The 24,075-nt window shown below is 38.6% G+C and overlaps 1 protein-coding gene across 2 annotated transcripts in view; it reads left to right on the top strand.

The window, feature by feature from the left end:
• The window catches only part of LOC147031969 (uncharacterized), a 500,872-nt gene extending 478,674 nt beyond the window's left edge, over nucleotides 1-22,198 (top strand). For both annotated transcript variants that reach the window (XM_085853550.1, XM_085853555.1), the window contains exon 11: nucleotides 17,191-22,198. In XM_085853550.1, the coding sequence (XP_085709676.1) occupies nucleotides 17,191-17,202 (12 nt within the window). In that variant the 3' untranslated portion in view covers nucleotides 17,203-22,198. The remainder of the gene's footprint in view (nucleotides 1-17,190) is intronic.
• The last annotated feature ends 1,877 nt before the right edge of the window (nucleotides 22,199-24,075 follow it).

Genomic DNA, 24,075 nt, shown 5'->3' with positions numbered 1-24,075 from the left:
CCATTACTTGTTTCCTGAAAAGGGGCTTTTTTAACAACTCTGAAATTTACATTATTTTTCAGTTTTTGGAGACCGAAACTTTTTTTCTTAACCTCTGGCAGTTTACCGCTGAGCTTTGTATCATTTCAGGTTATTAACTGGGCTTGAACTGCTTAAATTTCAGTAAAAACTGAAAAATGGGGGTATTCTAAAACTTTTGACCAGTCGAGGAAAATATACATACATAGATATACATATGAAGACCACAAGGGGAAAACCAGAGATGTCAGGATAAGTCAATTTTGAAGAAACTGAAAAACAAAGTTTCAAGACTTTGGTGGAATGTTTAATAACTGTCATATAGATTTCTTTTCCAGTAAAAGGAAGAGTGATCATTGGCCGATCAAATTAAGCATGTAGCATTTGCCAAGCTTCTGTGTTATTTAATTTAAGAGCAAAGAACGAATCAATGTTGCAAACTAACATCACTGGTTATTCCCTTGTTTAATAATTGCCATGCAATTTTAACCCAGGATGTGTAGCAAATTCATGCTTGTTGGTTATTAGCATACCTTACATGACTTTGGTGATCACAGATTTTTTTTTCAACATTAAACGGTCATTGTTTTTTTTTGTTTGATTGGTGTTCAACACCATGTTCAAGGGTATTTTGCTTATATGACGACGGATTCTCCATTTCTTACTCCGTACGACTTAATATGATGGAAAACTGGGAGGAAACCAAGGATAAACCACCCCTGCGATAGCCGAAGTCACCTCATGTGACTCCCTCATATACCTAAGCAGGTTGATTTGGCGGTGGGTACATCGAATGAGGATGGGTACGCAGATGCGCTAACCATTAAGCCACGGCGTGGGTCCCATAAAATTCACAATAAAGGTTTGACCAGGCTTGAACCACGATATGCACCAACTACCGAGCCCATGATATAACCAAATAGGCTATTGTAGTGCTAAGAGTTTATGCTGTGATAGTTTTACAACCTTTCATTTTTTTAGTTTCTCAACTCTGAAAATTATGGTGGAACAGTTAACATGAATGAAAGGGAGATAACCAGGAGTAAAGTACTGACAACTCTGGGTTTCTACTTGTTCAGCTTTGACAACACTTCTTTTTTCATTGCATGGCGACCATATAAATATGTGACACCCTGGTTATTTGTTAAAGTTATATTGTGAGAGGAAACGTCATGTTGCCAACTATTGGCAGGTACAATAACCCTGAAATTTATAAAAAGTGACATCTCTGGTTTTCCGCTTGTGGTATGTGTGTATATATATATATATATATATATATATATATATATATATATATATATATATATATATATATATATATATATATATATATATATATATATATCTATATGTGTGTATATATGTATATATATGTACATATATATGTACATATATATATATATATATATATATATATATATATATATATATATATATATATATATATATATATATATATATATATATATATACCGTCACTCCCGCACGGGGGTAATTTTTTTTTTTAATTACCTTTAATATAAAAAATGTAGTAGTTGAATCAGTTAATGAAAAAAATTCGATAAATATCGATGGTAATGTTTTTTTCTACGAATTAAATATGAATCAATATTCAACTGAAAATTTTGAAGATTATGAGATTGATTATGATACCGAGAGTTTGTGTTCAAACGACAGTTATGATACTGAGAGTTTGTGTTCAAACGATAGTTATGAAAGTAGTTTTATAGATGATTGTGAAAGTGCCGAAGATGAATTTCAGTTGAAGTAAAGTTTCACTTTATAAATATGCCAGATTTTCAGCCTCTTGAATTCTCTGATTCTCCATATGACAAATTTGAGAATTGTCCTGCATGTGATAGAGTGGGATTAAACACAGAGTCAAAAGCCTATAAACAATGCATATTCTGTGATTATCTTCTAATTAACGAAAATAAAAAATATAAAAAGGAAAATAATTATTTTAGATTTACACCAAAAATGAATTACTTTACAAGATTGATGAGAGAAATGAATGTAAAGTATGAGGGTGATAACACACCTTTCCTTGCAAGGGAAGAAACTGAATGCATAAGAGAAATGTTCAAAGGATTGTTGTTATATATTATTCACGATTGTCATTTTCAGGGAAATATAAACACAAGATATTGTATAAATAAAATAATGAATTATCTTGAAATGAAACCCGAGCGTAGGATAAAATATAAAGTTTCTAAAAAAGCCAATAATAAATTCAATAACCTGTTTTCCAAATATATAAATGAATGGTTTTTTACCCATTTGGGAAAATAAGATAAAATTTAACAATCATAAAAATCTTCCAAATTCATTAAGATGCCTCATGGTTGGTTCAAGCGGATGTGGAAAAACCTGCTTACGATTGAAGATGCTCCTGACTCCCAACTTTTTAGATTATGATAATTTAATAATTTTCACAAAGTCGAGTTTTCAACCAGAGTATCAACCAGATATAATACAACTATTTTGTGATACACAGAGATATAAAAAGAAATCAAAACCGATAACTTGTATTCTTAGTGATAATACGGATGACATACCTTCTCCCCAAGATTTGGATAAATCAAAAAAAGAACCTCGTTATATTTGATGATTGTGTTAATGAGAGAAACCAAACGGTAATGGACAGCCACTACACAAGAGGGAGACATTCTTCTTGTAATTGTATTTATCTTAATCAATCATACTTTCAACTTCCTCGTCGTTCCACCAGAAACAATGCTAATACTTTTATTTTATTCAAGTTAAATTCAATAGATATAAACAATTTTTGGAGAGATAATTGTTCTACATTATGTAGTAAAAAGGAATTTGGGGATTATATGAAGCACATGACTGAAAAATATAAATATATTGTTGTGAAACAAGATGAGATATTAAGGGATATATTTTTTGTTTCATAAACAATTACATATATAAATGACAACTAATATTATAAATCTTGTGGGTAAATCAGCATCTGGAAAAAAAACTTTCATAAATCAAGGTTCTTTTATAGTACAAATGAGAATATTGTAAATTTACTTTAAAAACACCTCGTGATACACCTTGTATAAACAACAACGAGAGCAATAAGACCTGGCGAAGTAAAAGGTGAAGATTATCACTTCATTTCAGTGGAGGAACATATGCAACTGAGGAATGAAGGCCAAAAAGTTGAGGAGGTTTCTCTTGGTACAACAAAATATTCACATTGTAAGGGTGAGTTAAAGAAACTAAAATCTGGTGGTCTTGGGATATTAGAAACTAATCCAGAAGGAATGAGACAAATTATTAAACATCTGAATGGGGTTAAGATTTTATCATTCGGTTTTGATGTTGATCAAGAAACTCAACGCAAACGTATGAAAAGCAGAGATACAAGTATTATTGAAGAAGAAATTACAACTCATATTAATGTTAATAAAGAATTTGATGAAATATTTAAAGAAAAGGATTTCTTTGAACACATCTACTTGGATGATGAAGAAAAGGAAAATTTCCCTGTTGATCTTTACAATTCATTAAATGATATTTTCCAATAAATAAATGGATGCGAAAGAAAGAGCAAGAAGATTTAAGGAACATCAATAGTTGGTTTCAAAAGTTGTAAAACAACAGGAAGACAAAAAGAAGAAACGCAGACAGAAACTAATGGGTGAAGAAGCATTTGAAAGAAAACAAGATAAATTTTTTAAACCACTTTTAAAAACTTCCCAAGAAATTTTTGTTGATGTTTCCACAGTTCCCACAATATAATATACTCCTCAAAAACTTCAAATGTTAAAAGATTTCAGTCAAATGATGGAGGAAGAATAATAGCATATAGGAGAATTAGAATATGATGATGAAGGATTATTTCAACAACTGGAAGAGATTAATCAACCCCCTGATTATATTGTGAATGCTCTTCAAATTAATGAATATTCAGTGGAATCAAAAACCAAAGCAGGACTCATTCCAACAGAACAACCAGCAATATTTCATCTTGTTCAAGAAAAGGTATTGATATTTAATGATGAATTAAGGTTCTTGAGTTCTGCTCAACCTCCTGTTAAACTTACTCTGAGATTAATGTTTCTTCTCAGAAAAAATGGAAGACAAGGTTCAACTGTGAGGGATGAATCAAAGTATATTGATAAACCATTGATATGAAAAATAATGATGAGAGAGTGTATATTGATCTGCTGGACTGTGTTAATTATAGGGTTAGTCTTTCTGGTAAAAGTAGGAAGAATGAGAAGGAGAAACACAGTATTCAGGCTTTAAGTATCCTTGGTTCAGGTGATAGTTTTCTTCCAAATGACCCATCACAATTAGTTAATCGACTATTATTGTTGTTAGGTAGTAAGAAGGCTGGAAATAACAATTGTTTTAATGAAGCATCAGCCATTTTAAACCAGTTGATGAACATGAACATAATTAATAAATACCAATATAAAGACATTTTATCTCATATTAAATAAGATGAGAAGCACAATCCTTAGTTTCAATTTCACAACAAACGACCACACATCTTCATTCCCATGCCCACTACAACTTCACACAACAAAAGAATATGAGGCATCTTTATTGTCCATGGAAACTTAAAATACCTTATTTAAGATAAACGAGAAAAATAACAAGTTTAGTTATAATCCGGGAAGTGGATACAAAACGATAACAGTTTCACCCGGAGCATATGAGATTTCTCAAATATTGTTCGTCTTATGAAAGAACAGGGTGATGAACCAAAAAATATTGTTATAGATATTCAAAAACATACTTCAAAATCAACGATTAAACTTATAAATAACTATAAGGTTGATTTAACAATTGATAAATAATTCATTTAGTGAGTTATTGGGTTTCTCCTCAAAAAAGATTGAAACTAATGGGACGTTTTACAGTGATAATGTCATTCAAATATCCTCAGGAATAAATTCGGTATTAATTCACTGTGATTTGATTGATGGTGCTTATAATGATGGAAGAAGAACAAATACAATATTTTCATTCAGCGCATACTCAACCCCAATTGGTTATAAATTCAATATGGAACCCAAAAATCTGGTTTATCTCCCTGTGTCAGGAAAAAGCATATACAGAGTAAATTTTAGGATAACCGACCAAGATAATCGTATGATTTATTTTAATGGAGAAGTTATATCCATCAGAATTCACCTACGTGAAGTTTTCCAATAAATAAATACGATGGTTATTGTGAGGAAACACGAGTTGGGAAAATATAAAATAATTACAGGGGATGGGATGTTCCTTTCCCTATACTACAAGGGTGAAGGTATGTATCTTGGTAGAGGATACTATAAACCTAAGAGACAAAGGGGTGTCGGATATCAATTTAGAGGAGATGGGATAATTGATACTCTCATGGGTTTCAGTTCAACTATTCTTAAACATAAAGACCGAATTGGTTCAACTGCTTCTGCTGTGGGAAATGTAGCAGGTGCTATAAAGAGGAAAAGATGCCCAAAAGGAATCTCAGAAATTACAAGCAATAAAAGAAATTAAAAAAGGCAAAACTCAGTTGTCTACCCAAGAACGACAGAAAATAATTCAAATACTTGGGTCAGGGTTTCAAAAGTTTTAACATCTTTTTTCCGAAATAAATACAAGTCTGGAAGCAATTGATAGCATCAATGATTTGGATGATACCATTATCATCTCAAACTCCACTAAAAAATAAGATTACTTCAAGGTAAATGCAATAACTGGAACAGACTTGAATGCAAATGGTACAAAAAGTTTTGAAATAAATAATCAACAAACTTATTTGAATATATCCAAAAGTTTCTTGTTGTGTAAATTTAAATTCACTAAGGCTGGGAGTAACAGAAACGCTGCACTCGTAAATGATTTCTTCTGGAAAATGTTTGATAGTGTTCGTTTATACATTGGGACACAAGAAGTTGAAGCGGTTGATTATGTCTCTGCTGTATCTGAAATGATGAAATTTACACGATATACATTCTGTGATAGAATGGGAAAGGGGGCTGTCGAAGGTTTTATTCCTGATATGTCAACGGGAACAAACACATACCCTGGATATAGTCAAAGGAAAGGAATGTATAATGATGATGCAAAAGCAGTTAATAGTTTTACTGTGGCAGTTCCTCTTAAAAGTATATTTGGATTTTGTGATCATGATAAAGTTCTGTATGGTCTTAAAATTAGATATCAACTACAAAGGAATGATGATGAAAATAGATTACTTTTTAGTGTTGCTCGTGCTTTTGGTGCTCAGAATAAATTTGTAATTGATGAAATGAGTTGGTGTATGAGTGAATATACTCCTAATCTTAAAACAGAAGAGATGTTGAAAAGAAGACTTAACTCAAAGAAACCACTCAATGTATCATACCTTAAAAGAATATGTCAACACGTTAAACTTCCGGTTGACTTCCGGTTCCGGTTTTGAGCGGCAAGAGGTCTCCTTCGGGGCTCCCTGCTGACATTCTCAAAGTTAAGTTCCGGTTGTTATTTGTCCCGTTTTAACTGTTTAATTTTCTCACCTAGATGTTAATGTGTGTTCCTAGTTCGGTTTTGTTTCAAAAATCGTGCTATTTTGTGAGTATTTATGTCGACGTTCTTACCTGGTGTTTGAGGCCTAGTCCTAGGCTTGAGGCCTACCGGTTCCACTTGGTGTTCGATCGTTTTTTTTTTTGTTTGTTTGTTTTTTCTCCCCATTACCTTCAATTTCTATCCTCCCCATTACCTTCAATTTTCATCCTCCCCACTTTCCAAACATCCCCCATTCTCCCAACTAATCTCTTTCTTATCTCAAAAAAAAAAAAAAAAAAAAAAAAAAAAAAAATATACCCAACAACAACAACAACAACAACAACAACAACAACAACAACACGCTCACCTTCTCCCGATTCTGCTACTTCTTCTTCCTCTTAACTTCCTCCTCGTCTTCCTCAATTTCTTTTTTTTTTTTTTTTACATTTCCATGACCTAATCTGTTGAACTCTCTCATACATTAATATTAACAACAAAAACGATCTTATGATGCTTCATCTTCCTCTCTCACACATGTGGTACTCTTTACTGTTTCACAATGCACTACTCTTCTGCTATTTCAACAGACTGCTTTCATTTCGACCTCTCCTTCATTCCTTGCCTAAAAAATCCAACTATTACAGCGCTTCTTCTCTCCATGCTCTGAATTCGCCTTCATTGCATCCATCAAGAATTGTGTTAAATCGCATCTCTGACCTAAAACTTTTAAAAACCACAGTTTGCCATGGATGCTCGCTTTCCATCAAACATTCTTTTTTTCCAACTTCAGTGCCAACTCACCCCCTCACCCCTCACTCTCACTCTCAAAGCAACCATCCCACTCTTCTCCCTCCAAGCCTCCCTCTCACCTCTTTCAAAAATTCCCCCTCACCTTTCTCCCACCTTTCATCCCCCTCACTCTTCCTTCTCTAAGTTGCCCCCCTCTCATCCACCAACCTGCCTCCCTCCACTGCCCTCTCACCTCCATCTCTTCACTCCACCTCCTCAAATACTCAACTGCCATCTTCCTTGTCTCTTGTCCCCCTCTCTCCCAGCACCACAGAGCCTTTTCTCCTCCTCATTCGGCCCCCTCCCCTCGCTATTCTGCAATACCCCACACTCCTTCAGCAACCCTCCTTACCTCCCCCTCGTCCCTCGTCCTACCCTCCCCCGCCCCTCCACCTCCTGCACCCAAAGCCTCCTCCCCTACCTCTTCATTAAAAGTGTGGACCTCAAATATCCGGGGCCTTCGCTCAAACCTTTCAGATCTTTCCATGCAGGTTGCCACTGACAAACCAGACATTATCTGCCTAACAGAAACTTTCCTCTCCCAAGACGTGTCTGACTCCCAAGTATCTCTCCCTGGTTACTCCCTCTTACGGTATGACAGACCTGAGCCTCGTCCTGGTGGAGGTGTTGCTCTCTTCATCAAAGACTCTATTCCTCACTCTCCCTGCACTGCTCTCACTCCCCCACACCCCCAGGAATACCTCTGGCTTCGGCTTCCCCTCCACTCCCACCTCATGTTTATATGTGTACTGTACCGTCCACCGAACAGTGATGACTCCATCTACACCTCACTCTCCGAAAACATGGACCATCTTCTATCTTCTCATCCAAACTCTCTCTTCCTCTTATGTGGCGACTTCAATTGTCATCACGCCAGTTGGCTAGGTGTGGGTACCTCTCTCACCTGCCATGGGACATCAGCAAAAGCTTTCTGTGACTCATTGGGACTGACTCAATCGGTCAACTTCCCGACCCGGATCTCAACCAATGGTACTCCATCTCTTCTGGATCTGATTTTGACAAATTTCCCTGACAATATCTGCTGCTCTTCCTTCGCTCCAATTGGTTCTTCTGACCACGTCCTTGTTAAAGTGGACATCTCTCTGGCTGTTATCAGAGAACCACCTCACCGCCGTCGAGTCTGGCATTTCACTCAAGCCGACTGGCAGGGTCTCCGAGCAGCCATCAAACTTACAGACTGGTCTCCTATCACTACTTTCTCAAACATCAACTCATCCTGGGAATTCTTTCAAAGAAACTTGCTCTCCCTCATGCACAGATTTATCCCCTCTCGTGTTCAGCTGTCTTACCCTTCCTCCCGCCCTTGGTTTACTGAAGCTTGTGGCGAGGCAGTTGTCCTGAAACAACTTGCCTTTGCCTCATGGAAAGCAAACCCAACTGAGGGCAATCTCAGTTCTTTCCACAAAGCTCGGAACAAGTGTGTAGCTACCCTCAGGAGAGCCAGAAAACAACATCTTTCTCATCTCAAGTCTGAACTCTCAAACCTCTCTCCCTCCTCAAAATCCTGGTGGCGTTTAATCAAATCTGTTTCTGGTGTATGTTCCCCCTCCATCCCCTCCCTTACCTCAAATGGCCGCACTGCTGATTCCACACGTGATAAAGCTGAATGTCTAAACTCGGTGTTTGCAGCTAAATCTTGTGTCCCAAACCCATCACTATCTCTACCCACTTTACCCAGTCGCACCCAACTGTCCCTGGACTCTGTATCCTTTTCTCCTGACAAGGTGGAGAGCTTGCTTTCAAACCTCGAGTCAGATTCTGCAACCGGTCCAGACGGCATCAGCCCACGTGTCCTCAAAGCCTGCTCTTCTGCTCTTGCTCACCCTCTCTCTGTTCTATTCACCCTCTCATTTTCCCAAGGTCATCTGCCATCTGCTTGGAAATCTGCTAACATCACTGCCCTGCATAAAAAGGTGCAAAAACAGATCCCTGTAACTATAGACCAATCAGCCTTCTCCCAATCATCAGCAAGGTTATGGAATCCATCATCGCTTCAGACATGAAATCCTTCCTCTTCTCCAATGGCTTGATTTCCAATCATCAATTTGGTTTCAGACCAGGTCACTCTACCCTAGATATGCTGCTACTGCTCTCCCATCAATGGATGGAGGTCCTCAATGCCAGACAGGAAATCCGAGCCGTATCCCTGGACATATCACGTGCTTTTGACACAGTCTGGCACCCTGCCCTACTCACCAAACTCTCTTCCCATGGTATTCAAGGCCATCTCCACTCATGGCTCGCAGACTTCCTCTCCTGTCGCAGTCAACGTGTGGCCCTAAATGGAGTTCTTTCATCCCCTCTTCCTGTGCAGGCTGGAGTTCCTCAAGGTAGCGTTCTGGGCCCTGTTCTTTTCTGGTTTTCATCAATGATCTCTCGGACTCTCTGGAAAATCCTCTATTTCTCTTTGCCGATGACTCCACCCTCTGCCGTACCATCTGTCATCCCTCAGACCGGCAAGCAGCAGCTTCTTCGCTCACTGCAGATCTGGATAAAATCACAAACTGGTCCAACACGTGGAACATGTCTTTCAATCCAGACAAATCTCACACTCTCACTATGTCTCTTCGAAAGGACCGTTTCCAAAACCCCCCATCCACTTTCTCAACAATCCTCTGGAAGAAGTCTTTTCTTTCAAGCTTCTGGGTCTCACTATCTGCCATGACCTTTCCTGGGAAAGTCACATTTCCAACCTTGCCTCAAAAGCCAGTCGCCGACTGGGAATCCTCCGTCGTGCAAAGTCCTTCCTCGGCCCTCTTGAGCTCCTGACCACTTACAAAGCTTTTGTCCGTAGCCTGATGGAGTACTGCTCTCCCCTCTGGGCTGGTGCTCCTGCCTCCCACCTTTCTCGACTTCACGCTGTCGAAACCAGGGCATTTAAGATCATTGGCATCTCCCGCAATGAAGCTGAGTCTTTGGGCCTCTCACTCAATCACCGCAGGTTGGTCGGTGGTCTTTCTGTCTTCTACCGACTCCTCTCCAGCCTTGCCCCCCCTGCTCTCTCTGTGATTTGTCCCAACCACATTTCCACAGGGCGCTCAAGGTCTGCAAACAACCCCCTTCTGGTAAAACTACCAAAATCACGAATCACTGCTCATCTTCACTCTTTCATTCCTCTTTTTTCCCGCCTTTGGAATAAACTTCCTCACTCTATTCTTTCCCATTCTTCCCTCCAGGCTTTCAAAACAGCTGTTCACCACCACCTCTTATCTTCCCCCATCCAAATCCTCGATCTTTTCTACCCCCGATAATCCACCCAAGCCCACTTCCTTCAATTCTCCTGCTTTCCTTCCTGAAAGTCCCTTTAATGTCCATCTTCCCCTCGCCATGTTCCCCGTCCCATCCCCATCCCTCTCCCTTCCACAGTTCACCTGTGTCTGTTCCCCAATGTTTTGTCCCTTCCACTCCCGCCCCTCTTGTCTCATGCCTCCTTGCTGTGAGTTGTGTGTTAGCTCTCATACGAGCCTCGACCAAGGTATACAAAAAAAAAAAAAAAAAAAAAAAAAAAAACTGAATCAAACCACTTGCACGTATAATTTGGGTGTTCTGGAAGGAAAGCCACAATATCTGTGGATCAGTTTTTTCAAAACCACATGGTGATACTGCTTTTGATAAGAATAATGCATTGAGTGATAATGCTAAGGTGAAACAACTTCGTGTTTCTCCAGATGGAACATTTTATCTACGAGATAGATTGGAAATTAATTGGGGAAAAAATGATTCTGCTGAAGCATGCAAGTCTTACCAAAAGGTGTGTGAAAGTAATGGAAATAAAGAACCTATTTTGGATATGACAGCATTTAAAAGTTTGTAGACAAACTATGCGTTTGACCTGAGTGCTCAAAAGGAAACTATAAAGTCTAATCGAGTGGACACTTCCCTATACATTGAAAGAGGAGAGAGTGAAGAAGTTCATGCATATTGTTTATTTTTGGAAGAAACAATTACAGATTAATACAGATCATGGTGTTATGATTAGTCTCACATATTTTTTTGTTAAATAAATGAGTGGCAAAGTACCAACTGGGGTATATGTTCATCAAATCAATCTTCATAAACTATCATCTTGTGTTCAAAATGAAAAGCCTTGTATTTTTAACGTTAATACAATTCAGAGAAAAGGAGCAGCAAGAATTGATGTTTTGCTCACAAGAGAACAGGTTAAAATCTTGAACGATACTGGCTCACTTAAAATTAAAATGTCAAAACCAATGTTGAAAAAATATTCAAGAAGAGAGACGAGTGGAGGAATTCTCCCATTTCTAATTCCTTTATTTGCTGGTTTAAGTGCAGTTGGAGCATTGACGGGTGGTATTTCAACAGCGGTGAAAGCTTCCAACGAAAGGAAGGCTCAACTCCGGGCTCAAAAATAATTGGAAAGACGTAACAAAGAGTTGGAGAAACAAACTAGTGGAAGTGGTGTAAATGTAGATTTTGCTGAAAAACATGAAGGTCTGCCTGATAAAGCGAGATTGTTAGTTGGAGATATGCTTTCTTCTATCACACAAGCAGGTGTAAAATTAACTAAAAGGGTTATGGATTATATATTTCTTATAAATAAATGAGCATTGATGAGTGCTTTAAATAATTTGGAAAGAATACAACATCAAATTTACAACTTGTCAAATATTGTAAGAAATTAAAAATTCATAATGTGGTTATTTGTATGAGAGATGAATTAACAAATGTGCCTAAACATACAAAGAATATTATTATGGACTTCGAAGATAATAATGGGAACGGTTCTCATTGGGTTTGTATTTTTAATAGTCAAGACAAATATTATTTTGATAGTTTTGATCTTCCACCACCTGTTGAAGTCATAAAATTCTTACAGAATGGTGTTAATCAAACATTTCAAGTCCAAAAATTAAATTCCAAGTGTTGTGGTCAATTATGTCGAAATGTGTTATTTCAACTCAACAAAAATAAAAAAATTTTAGGACATTATTTTTCATCTAATATAAATGACTCATGTTCGTAAAGATGGTTCTATCTTTGGTGTATCCCAAGAACTGGATATTGATTTATCAAATTATTACACAAAGGCACAGGCTGAACGACAGAAATATAGTATAACAAAAAATATTAATATGAAAAATGCTTATAAATTAATAAATTATCCAAGCCCGACTGACGCGAATGACTTGGTGAGATTAAGTGATTTATCACAATATATATCCTGAAATAAAACGGCCGTGTATTCCAAAGATACAGAAGTGTTTATTTTATCTCCAGGTCATACCGAATTCACAGTTCCAATTAAAATAATTTTTTTTTATAAAGAAGGGCGTATCGTTTTATGAGAATCGAACTATGGGGGTATGATATGAATGATTTAGGGTATAATTGGTCATTTAAAATTGACCTAGAAGACCTGGAACAATTAAATCAGTCTCGTAAGGAAGAATATTATCCACTTGGTTGGAGAATGAGTTTTGTGGAGCCACGATTAGTAAACAACAAATAAAATAATTTAATAAGGGTAAATATAATAATGGTTTTGCCCGAGTTTATATCATGAAAACAGAAAAAAACAGTATTATAGATAATAAGTAAGGAAATACAAAATGATTTAACTATGGGAAGATGGGGAGGTATTTCGTGTCATAATATTATTCTGTCATATATTTCTAATACATAAATGACAGCAAGAAGGCTTCAAGAAAATTATCATTTCTGTGTCCAAGCAAACCTTCAAGAAAAGGGTATTCGGTATTTTAATAAATATGTTCTACAACATAAGAATGATGCATTTTCAATAAAAGATTGGCTTTATACTGATGTTGTTAAACCGACAACTTTTGATTTAATTAAAATGTGAAATAATGAAAAAATTATAAAGTTAAGAAAACGTTAGGCTCTGAGAAATTCAGAAGAAATTTTATTGGCTTCCTGTTGTAAAAGAATTATTTTGGTTCGAGGAATAACAAGAAATCCTGATGAATATATGTATGATATTCTATGGGGTGGAAGTGATTCAAGGATAGTAAGGGACGAGGAAGGAGTTGAAGAAACTGAAACAGAAGAAGAGAGGGAAGAGGAGGAAAAGGAGAAGATAGAGGAAAGGGAGAAGAGAGAGAAGGAGAGAGAGAAGAGAGAGAAGGAGGAAAGAGAAAAGAGAGAGAAGGAGGAGAGGGAGGAAAGAGAGAATAAATAAATATGAAAATATGGAAACCAGTGAGATTAAAAAAAGATTGGGTGTATTACAGAAAATAAATAAATCTCAATGTACCGAGGAGGAAAACAAAGAATTGACAAGTCTATTAGAAATATTTTCGACAAGACAATTGACATCGTTTTCAAGGGAAAGATATTGACGTTAATTAAAGTTTTTCATTATTTTCTTAAATAAATGGAGGAGAGAGTGAAGACATTTCTGAGGATTCTTAATGGTTTAAAAGTTAAGATTCAAATGTGCATGTTGCAAACTAAAAAGGTTTTTGCACGCTGTCGGAATTTTTCTCATAAATCAGTGAGTTATTGTGTCAAATGTAAAAAGAAAACTCACACTAAAAATATCTCATATTTTAAAAGTAAAAATAATAGGGTTATACAAAAAGGTATATGTTCGTGTGTGGTTTAAAAAAAGAGTCAATTTATCTCCAAACACAAAAGTGGAGGAGATATACAAAAGTTTTTATCAGGAAGTAAATTTACAACCACTGGAATACCAGGGGAATTACATCTCCCAGGGTATTCTTTCTGTGGTCCAGGCACAAACTTGGATAAAAGTTTGATGAGGCAGACAATCCTAAACCATGGAGTGAACCCATCAATAGGGTTGATGAAGTGTGCATGAGGCACGATATTGATTATGGGAATACCACAACTTTGGAAGAAAAGCATGAAGCTGAGAGAGAAATGTTGTATAATTTGTCTCTGATACAAAATCCAACCATGAGAGAAAAAGTTGATAGTTTCATCATGTAGAATATGATCAGGACTAAACTGAAACTTAGGCTTTGAAATTCAAAAAACTTATAGGCTCTAATGATGTCATTAAGACTGAAGAACAATTAGCTGATGAATTACATAAAACAATATTTACAAAGTTTCATAGAAGGAAGGTTTATTCCAAGTAAGTTGATTATATCTGGTCTGCTGATTTGATTGAACTCAATAATGATAATAATTTATTACCTGAAGTAAAACATGGACAAATATTCATTGGCTCACTCTTTCAATGGAGTGATAATATAAGAGAAATGTTGTTTTAATCAGTGTCTCAATGAGACAGAGATCTTAATTATAATCCCAATTTAGGTCAGTCCCTGAAGTTAGTCCCAATTTAACATTGGGGGGGGGGTTGTAGGGTGGAGGAGGGGAAGGGGGCAGAGATTAAACTCCTGGTTTGAGCTTTTGAGTCTTGAGACAGAGAGTTTTTTCAATTCATTTGTATTATCCCAGTCTCCTATTTAGGGGTTTAGGGGTTAAATAAGAGAGTTCCCCCCCCCCACCATTCATTTCCATGGGAGAGGGGAAAATGGGGAGAAAATCAGAATCCTGTTTCGAGCTTTTTAACCTTAAATCAGAGTTTTTCCCCCTTTTCCTCCATTCATTTGAATGACTGCACTAGAAACTCCATTAATCTACTACTGTCATACTCCATTGCATTTTGTTGGATTTCTTGTGATGTCACAAAGAATTTGATCCCTCCTATATTCTTCTCTGCCCACTGGAACATCTCTTCAGCTGTCAGAATCTGATTCTGTCGAGTGACCAGCAAACTTGCCCTTGCAACAAGGCGCTTCACAGTTGCTCCAATCCCATCACATTACTCCATCTTGTGGTGTATGTCATAACTAATGACTTCAAATAGAGAACTGCAGGACATGTTTTTAAAATTAAAACCCAAGCATATGTTTGGATTATCATTACAAGAATTTATTTTTGAATAAAAAATGTACTTATAATTCTTAATTTATGAGAAGAATAATCTAAGTTGTTACATAACCTCAGTTAATGCCCCCTGCATATTCACCATTTTTGGTCAAAGTGGCATTTTCAACTTCCTTCAGATAGAAATGTATGCATTTATCAGGCATTCTGATAACAGATCCTTAAATTTCATATGCCAGTTTATAAATATCTGCAGTATCACTTTGCTGGAGTGTTCAGTTTCAGATTTATAAGCTCATGAATATGAAAAAAATGAATAATTAAAAAAAACGTGCATGTAAAAAAAAATTAATTTAAATATGAAGCCATGGGCCTTAGATAAAATTATTCGGTCAGTAGACACATCTTATATGAGGCAATCTTTAGAAAAAAATTAAGATCCTAAACCCCGAGCCACATGGTCAAACCAGGGGACAAAATTGGTCCATTTTAGAGCCCTCGGAGGCAAGGGCTTATGGTAAAACTTTTATAATTCATCACCTAACTGTATTATCCCAACAAAAATGTATCTATGGAGAGATAATGACCCTATAATCACTGTGTTATGAGGAAAAAATTCTAATAGTCCATGAGCCAGGTGGCCGATTTTGAGGTTTTGGTATCAAGAGACTGAATAAACGCCGTTGTGATTTTTGGGTGGCCTAATGTCTCAAGTATTCAAAAAAGTTGAGCGGACCTTTCAGATCAGTTGCTTCATACCCCTAACGGTGGCCATTTTTAAAGATGGCCGCCATATTTTTGAAATCCATACAAGCAAGTTTCGAGTACAATTAGTCAACTTTGGGTTAAGGTAGACAGACTTTTGAGTGCTCATTTTGTTTGTTAGAACCTGCTGAATCTTATGATATGTGGATTGTTTAGTTTTCTGCGTTTCTGAGCTCGGCATTGAACTTTGTATGTGAAAATTGCGACTATTTTGTCACATTTCATCAAAATATGCAGAGAACTTCCCTCACTGCATCGTTAAAACTATTGTTCTGGTGATAATTTTACTTTGGTTGAGTCAATATGGTTCTTCTGAATCTATAGAATGTGTAGTATAACCCATGTGAGGCCATTATCCCACTGAAAATGGATATATTTTGGAAATTCATTTCTGTGTATTGACTGAATTTGGGGTAGGGGTAGTCGCAGTTCATAATGAAGTCCACTCCCCATGTATCAAAAGTTTACTCAGATTGGTATTTTACTTCAAAATATTCACTTTTAACAAGGTTTGCACATTTTTCTAAATTTGCTTTAACCCTTTAAGACCGAAAATATCCCGCAAATACGTTTTTTTTAATAGCCTTTGAATAAGTAATTGCATGCGTACTCAGAGTCAGAAAATGACAAAGAATAATCCCACAGGTATAAAAGTAGTCATCAGTTAGTTACAAGAAGAACCATGGATTTCCTATTGTCTGTTTTGAAAATTCAGAGTTCTTTCTGGGACCCCCTGTACTTCTTAATTCACTGTGCTGCCACCATGTGGAAACACAGAAAAACGAATTGTTTGACATAACTGTACATTTCCTTCACTGGGATAAGGGAGAAGATTCTCATTTATCTATCTGTTATGTTCATTACATGATCCCAAAGTTTTTCACAAGTTAGTATCATCTTTTACTCATCAACCCCCCATCCATTACCATATAGAGGCCTAGAGAAGTGCACACTCACAATGTAGCAGTGGTCCTATAGAAGTACACAACATGATATACATACATACATACATGGTGCTGCTCTTGTAGATGCAAATGCTTAGAGCCTGGAGTAAGGGGAGCGCAGTCCCATCACTCACTTGCCTATGATTCCATTCTTCATTAAAAACTGCAAGGGGAAATCCCTTTTTCAGATGTTTGCAATTTGGGGTTTTCAATCCGGCTGGTGTACCATTTTCGAAGTTAAAAAGGAAGCGATTAACCAACTACTGTGGAACACATTGTGGCCTATAATTCAGTTGATGTTCTATCTTTTCAGGTCCCATTTTGAAAATTTCAAAGAGAAGACAGAGCCATACGTCATGACCGATTCTGAGGAAGACCGCAGGAAAACGAAGCGCCCAAGAGTCGAAAAAGCCAAATGTGCAATATGTGAGGAAGAATGTTTTGTGGATGAACTTGTTAAACTTAAAGACATTGCGTCTTGGCAAAGACTCTGAAATTGCTAAGATAAGACATATTGAACCTATTTTGAGGATTGCTGATGCCAATCCTCCATCCGCACCGGATATCCGTTATCATAAGAAATGCAGACAGACTAACGCATGTTAAAAATCTGAGAAAAATTCAGGGTGATCTCGGTAACTTGAGTAGTGAGCCGAGTTCTGTTCAGCGGAGGTCTTCACGCCAGTCCACAGATGCTGCGGACAAATCACGTGTCTATCCAGAAGTATGCATCTTCTGCGAGAAAAAGACAAAGTACATTCAAGGTTCCCACACAAGGGAACCGCTCATTCAGTCCTCAGAACTAAGGGCTGATGAAACGGTACGTGATGCCGCTATTAGGAGATGTGATGAGAGAATCATTGCCCTCACATCCCGTGACATTGTTGCTGCTGAAGGGCACTACCATGCCACCTGCTATAGGCGTTACACAGTCAACTCAAAACGAGACCAATCAACGGCACCAAAGACCGCATCGCAGTCTGCAGCGGGCGACGATGGCTATGCCAACGCTGCGGGAGTCGCACTGGAGAAGTTGTATTCGTATGTGCGTTGTAACATATTGTTCAATCCTCGCCTGGTTTCCCTGGTAGAAATCACAGCAAAATTGGAATTGTTTTTCATTGAACAGGGTGTTGAAATTAGAGCGTCCACAAAAAAGAATTTACGCAGAAATCTTGAGGCTGAATTCGGTGACACCTTGAACTTTTTTGAAACAGATCACAGAGTGTTTCTTAGACCACATAACCTTATAACCGATGACATTGCATCTGAAGTTATCCGTTTAGAAAAGTGAATTCAGCTGTACAACCAAGGACAAGACTGTGTCCAGTTGATTGAAAATGTTGCAATCATACTCAGGGATAGCATCAAGGGTAGCATACAAGAACCAAATGTGGCCTCCGCACCCCGAAGAACTGGACAAATCATACATTGAATTGCCAGAGTGTCTTATGACATTTTTGAAGGTGCTCCTGGGGGGTACACAGCGTGACGCGTCTGACCGAATCTCTCGGCTGTCATGGTCATTTGCGCAAGATATCTTGAATGATGTCACAAATGCGCAGGTTGTCACACCTAAGCATGTCCTGTTAGCTTATGTTGTGAAAACATTGACAGGTAATGTGGAAGTCATCAGGACCCTCAATAGGCTTGGTCACTGTTGTTCCTATACCCGACTCGAAGAAATTGACACAGCATTATGCATTGAGAAGTTAGTCGAGGTGATGGTGGCATTCCCAAAGAAATTCATCCTGGTGTCCCAACTGTTTTAGCCTTTGACAACATTGACAGGAGGGAAGAAACACTGAGCGGAGAAGGAACAACACATCGTGTTAACGGTATTGTGATGCAGCCTGTGTCTTCAACCTGTGCTCCGCAGAGGCAAGATGAGCCAATCGTTTTTAAGCAGGAGAAAAGAAGAACAATTGAGACAGTTGGTGATTGTCTGCCATTGTATGTAGCAGGCCAGAGAATGGTTCCACCCCCACTAAACACCCCAACTTTGTCAATGCCATTCATAGATGCATCCACAAGTGCTCACCAGCGAAATTACATTTGGCTTCTTGTGCGGATGCATGATATTCACAACCAGATCATACCATCATGGACTGGATTCAATATCCAGACAAGGGACAATGTTTCAGTATCCAAGGACACCATTAGTTACCTGCCAACAATCAATGCCCCACCTTCAGATCTTTCAACTGTGCAAGAGATTCTGCGCAAATCAGTGTCCATTTGCCAGTCATTAGAACTTGACAAAATATGTGTGGTAATGGACCAAGCTTTGTATGCCAAAGCTACAGAGATAGCTTGGAAACACCAGTTGAAATTCGAACGTATTGTCTTGATGATGAGAAATTTTCATGTCATCTGCAATTTACTGGGCATAATTGGAAAGCTGTTTGGAACTGCTGGAATGTGTGATCTAGATGTTGAATCGGGGAGAATAGCAGAAGGGTCAATTGAGAAAGTCTTATTGGGTCAGCAATACAACCGAGCTGTGCGTCTTCATAAAATCGTTTATGAAGGGATGATGCGACAGGTTTGGTCAGGGTTTTTAGAGTGGTTAGACAACAGCCACCATGATGATCTGCACACGCTTGATGAAACCTTTCGATGTGTGGCTGATCGCCACGAAAATATGTGCTCTGTTACACTTGAATCACTTGAGCAAGAAATGTCTTGCCAAAGGATACTTCATCTTTTTGAGGTATACTTGGGTGTTCTGCGTAATGATAGAGGTCCTGTTTCCGCATTCTGGATGACTTACATTGATCTGGTGGAAATATTACTTGGTCTGATCAGAGCCGATCGTGAAGGCGATTGGTATCTTCACCGAGCATGTATTCGGAAGATGATTCCATGGTGTTTTGCAATGGACAAAACCAATTACTCGTGCTATCTTCCAGTTCACTATGATCAGATGATGATGCTCAATTCTGTTTGCCCTGATCTTCACCAACATTTTCTCAATGGGGGGTTTTCTGTTCAGCGCAGCAGTGGAAACCCATTCGGGAAAATTGCTGAAGACCAAATCCTTGAGGAAACTGTAAATAAAGACACACAAACTTCAGGTGGAACCAGAGGGTTTATCATGAAGCATGGGACCGTGTCTCGGTACTACCTCACTGCAGAGCATAGGGCAGAAGCCTTACGTCAACTCAGGGAACTAATTTTCATCCAAAGTTTCTCAGGACATCAGAATCTGCAAAGATCTCGCATCAGTAAAGATGAAGTGGACATAAAGGCTGTGCAGCAAATGCTAGAGAGTAACTGGATGAATCCATTGGACGAGGGATATTCCGATCTGGTGAGCATTTCTACTGGGCTCATCGCTCCACCTGATGTCTGCAAGGACTTGCTCAGTGCACAGGAGAAGGGGGAGGAGGCGTTTATGTGGTTTACTTTGAAATTGGAAAGTGGAGAAGGTTTCTATGAACCTATAAAGAGACTGAAGCTGAAAACATTTGCTGACCTCCAGAAAGTAACAACTGTGAAAACACGAGACAAAGAGGTAGTCCTGAAAGCAAACAACTGGCTCTTTGGTAAAATGATCCTTATTTCTGAAAACAGAAAGCTGGATATGAGACGTTCTTTCGTATCCTCTAGGACAAAAACCATGGTAATTGGCTCATGGGGATGGCACATTAAAAAAGACCGACAAAGCCAGGCTTGGGAATCATATTGAGAAAGAGGCAGCGAAGGTTGACCCACCATCAGATCGAACGGCCACGATAATTGATGGCATGGATTTAGTTCAGAAAATGAATGGGAGCAATCACACATTTGCTGAAATGTCACAGAGGATCTTGAACGATGTACTCAACGAGGGGAAGGGAAGCAGCAGAATTGATGTTGTGTTTGATAATTACAAGGATAGTTCGATTAAAAAATGCGGAGCGGATGATCCGAGGCTCTGCTGAAGGCATAGTCTTCAAAGAGATCCGGGCGGGCCACAGGATAAAAAATTGGAAAAGGTTGTTGTCAAGTGGGGAGAGGAAGAATAATTTCATTGAATACTTGTCAAGTCGTTTGAAGGATCCATCATGCCAAAACAAACTCTGAGACACAGAACTTTTCGTCACATCAGGCGAAAAATGTGTACGGATGGAAAGTGACCGGGTAGAGGAGGTTTCCGAACTTGAGTGTAGTCAGGAAGAAGCTGATACTAGCCTGATTCTGCACTGCAGACATGCTGCTTCTTCTTTTTCGAAAGTGATGGTTATATCAGAGCACACTGATGTCCTAGTACTCCTTCTTGGATTTCATCTTGAATTGGGAACAAGGGTATTGCTGAGATGAGGAAAAAAAGAACAAAATTCGCATTATTGATATCAACCGCCTCGGAACAATTCTTGGAAAGGATGTGTGTAATGCTCTGATCGGACTGCATTCCTGGACGGGCTGCGATAGTCAGTGCATTTGCAGGACAAGGAAAAGTAAAGTCGTTGAACAATATTCGGAAAGATGAAAGCTGTCGGAGAGTGTTCTCTGACATTGGTAAAGACTGGGAGCTCAGTGATGAAACATTTGCTCTTGTTCAGGCATACACATGCAAAATGTATTCATCAAATACAGAGATCAAAGAAGTCAATGCACTCAGATATGAACTGTTCAGGCCCAAACGGGGTGAAGTGACAACAGGACAATTGCCACCTTGTCGGGATGCGTTGTATCAGCACACGAGAAGGGCTACTTATCAGGCTTCCAAATGGAGAAGTCTGGAGAACAAGCCGGATGTTCCAAAGCCAACTGATGAACATGGTTGGACCGTCACTGAAGGGGATGTAGCAATCCAATAGCTTACCATCCGACCTGCACCAGATGTTGTCCTGTCTTTGTTGTCTTGTGATTGCTCCCAAGCGTGCAAGAAAGGCACATGTTCATGCAAAGACAATGGTTTATTGTGCACACCGGCTTGCGAGTTAAAGGAGTGTGCAAATTGGAAAGAGGATGAGGATGAAGATGATTTCACGCAAGACGTAGATGACAGTGACGATGATGGTGATTAGTGATTTGAGAAGGCTGTTTATTGCCACAGGCCTTCCTGAAGCATTATAACCAACTTTCTAGAATCAAGATAGATGCTAACTTCACACTAAAGTGGACTTTTTGTCAAGCTTTCAATTCCTGGGTCGTTGTAAGTATTTTCAAGAATGTTTCACGAAAACTTGGCCAAAATACCTCATTTTTCAGATATATTTGTCATTTTTTTTACAGAAAACGACTTGCAGAAACCACTTTTATTTCACATGAGAGGAATTTGCATGTAACTTCGAGCAAAATGATCCCAAATAAAAGGTTTTAATCCATTCCAATGATGAGTTATTACATTTTAGTTATCTTTCCCAGTTTCGTCGGAGGGAATGGCGGCCATCTTTGAAAATGGACGCCGTAGGGGTATGAAGCGACTGAAATGAAACGTCCGCTTGACATTTTCTGACATCTGAGATGTCAAGCTACCCAAAAATCACAATGGCATGTATTCAGTCGCTTGATACCCACTTTTCACCTGGCTAATGGACGACGTTGTTCCATATTTTCAGGAGGGCTACTAAAGTTTCACCTTATTTTTGCTCGTTTTGGCCCAAAAGCAATTTTTAGCTTTCGAAAGAGTGAGAAATATGCATCCCAGAGGTTATCTGATGCCATAATTGAAAGATTTGGATGCCAATAAGTAAATATTTGCAATATTAACTTTCTGGAGGAGTCCATTATAAAATTATAAGCCCCTGAAGTTGAAAAAAAATGCGTTTTCACATTTGGAATTTTTAGGGCAAAATTTCAAAGGTCTCTCGAGATCGATATTTTTTAAACTATGAGGAATTGAAATCCAATCTTTTACATGGTGGGTAGAGCCATATAGATCTGCATTTAAGAATTTTTTTCCAGCAAAATCTGAGGAGGTGACCTGGGTAGGTTTTTGAAATTTAGGTGAGTTGGCACGGAATGACCCCACTCTTTCTTCCTTGGATACACTCTCCACCACTTCATTTAACTCACTCCAGAAATCTTGTTTATACTCCATCTCACACCCCACTTGCGGGGCATATGCACTGATGACATTCATCATCACCCCTTCAATTTCCAACTTCACACAAATCACTCGTTCCGACACTCTCCTTACCTCCAATACCCTCTTGACATAATCCTCCTTCAGGATAACCCCGACACCATTTCTCCTCCCATCCACAACATGGTAGAACAGTTTGAAACCACCTCCAATGCTCCAAGCCTTACTCCCCATCCACTTGGTCTCTTGTACACACAGTATGTCTCCCTTTCTTCTCTCCATCATATCAGCCAACTCCCACCCTTTGCCAGTCATAGTCCCAACATTCAAAGTTCCAACTCTCACGTGCACACTTCTACCCTTCCTCCTCTCCCACTGCCTCTGGACACGCCTTCCCCTTCTCCTCCTTCGCCCAGCAGTCAAACAATTTCCACCGGTACCCTGCTGACCAACAGTACCGGTGGCCGTCGTTGGTAACCCGGGCCTCGACCGATCCGGTATGGAAATTCGTTTTATGATCCGCATAATGATTTGGCACAGGTTTTATGCTGGATGCCCTTCCTGATGCAACCCTGGTCGCCTCTTATGACACAGGGATACGGTACACCTATTCCAACCGGGGCATTATCATGTACTATCATATACTACTATTGTCATGCAATATGTGTGTATCATACAATATCATGTGTGTATCATACAATATTGTCAGGTATGAATGCCAGGTGCGACTATTGATTGGCCACATATGGTCTATATTTAAACATTTGACTCATTTAAACATTTGGCAATTGCATTAATCAGGTGTCTGGATTCAAACCATTGTCCTGGCTGCTTCAAATTGTGTTTCCAAGCCTTTTGTCTTTGCTTTAAAATGTATTACAAGCAAGCCAGCCGATGTCCTTGTCCGAGCAGTCTGGGAGGCTGTTTATTAATTCCAGTGCAGAGAAACTACAAAGGCAGGAAAACTACAAAGGATTTGCTGCTGTTTATGAATATGTGCCAGCACTCGAAGCCCGAACCGGCCCAAACCGTGAGAAAGATGTTGGCTTGCCAAACTTCCCCTGGGGGGGGGGGGGAAGCCCACTTTCCCATTTGTTTCTTGCTTTTGCTTTGCTTTGCTTTCTCAACCGAGGAATAGATTTTATATATGAGAGTTTTGTAGTGTGACTTTTCAGTGTGGTC

This window comes from Eptatretus burgeri, chromosome 2 (genome assembly GCF_056783735.1).
Source record: "Eptatretus burgeri isolate ZD-2024b chromosome 2, Ebu_testis_v1, whole genome shotgun sequence".
Classification (NCBI taxonomy): domain Eukaryota; kingdom Metazoa; phylum Chordata; class Myxini; order Myxiniformes; family Myxinidae; genus Eptatretus; species Eptatretus burgeri.
Note: the sequence above shows the minus strand (reverse complement) of the source record. Positions and strands in the feature narration are given on the sequence as shown.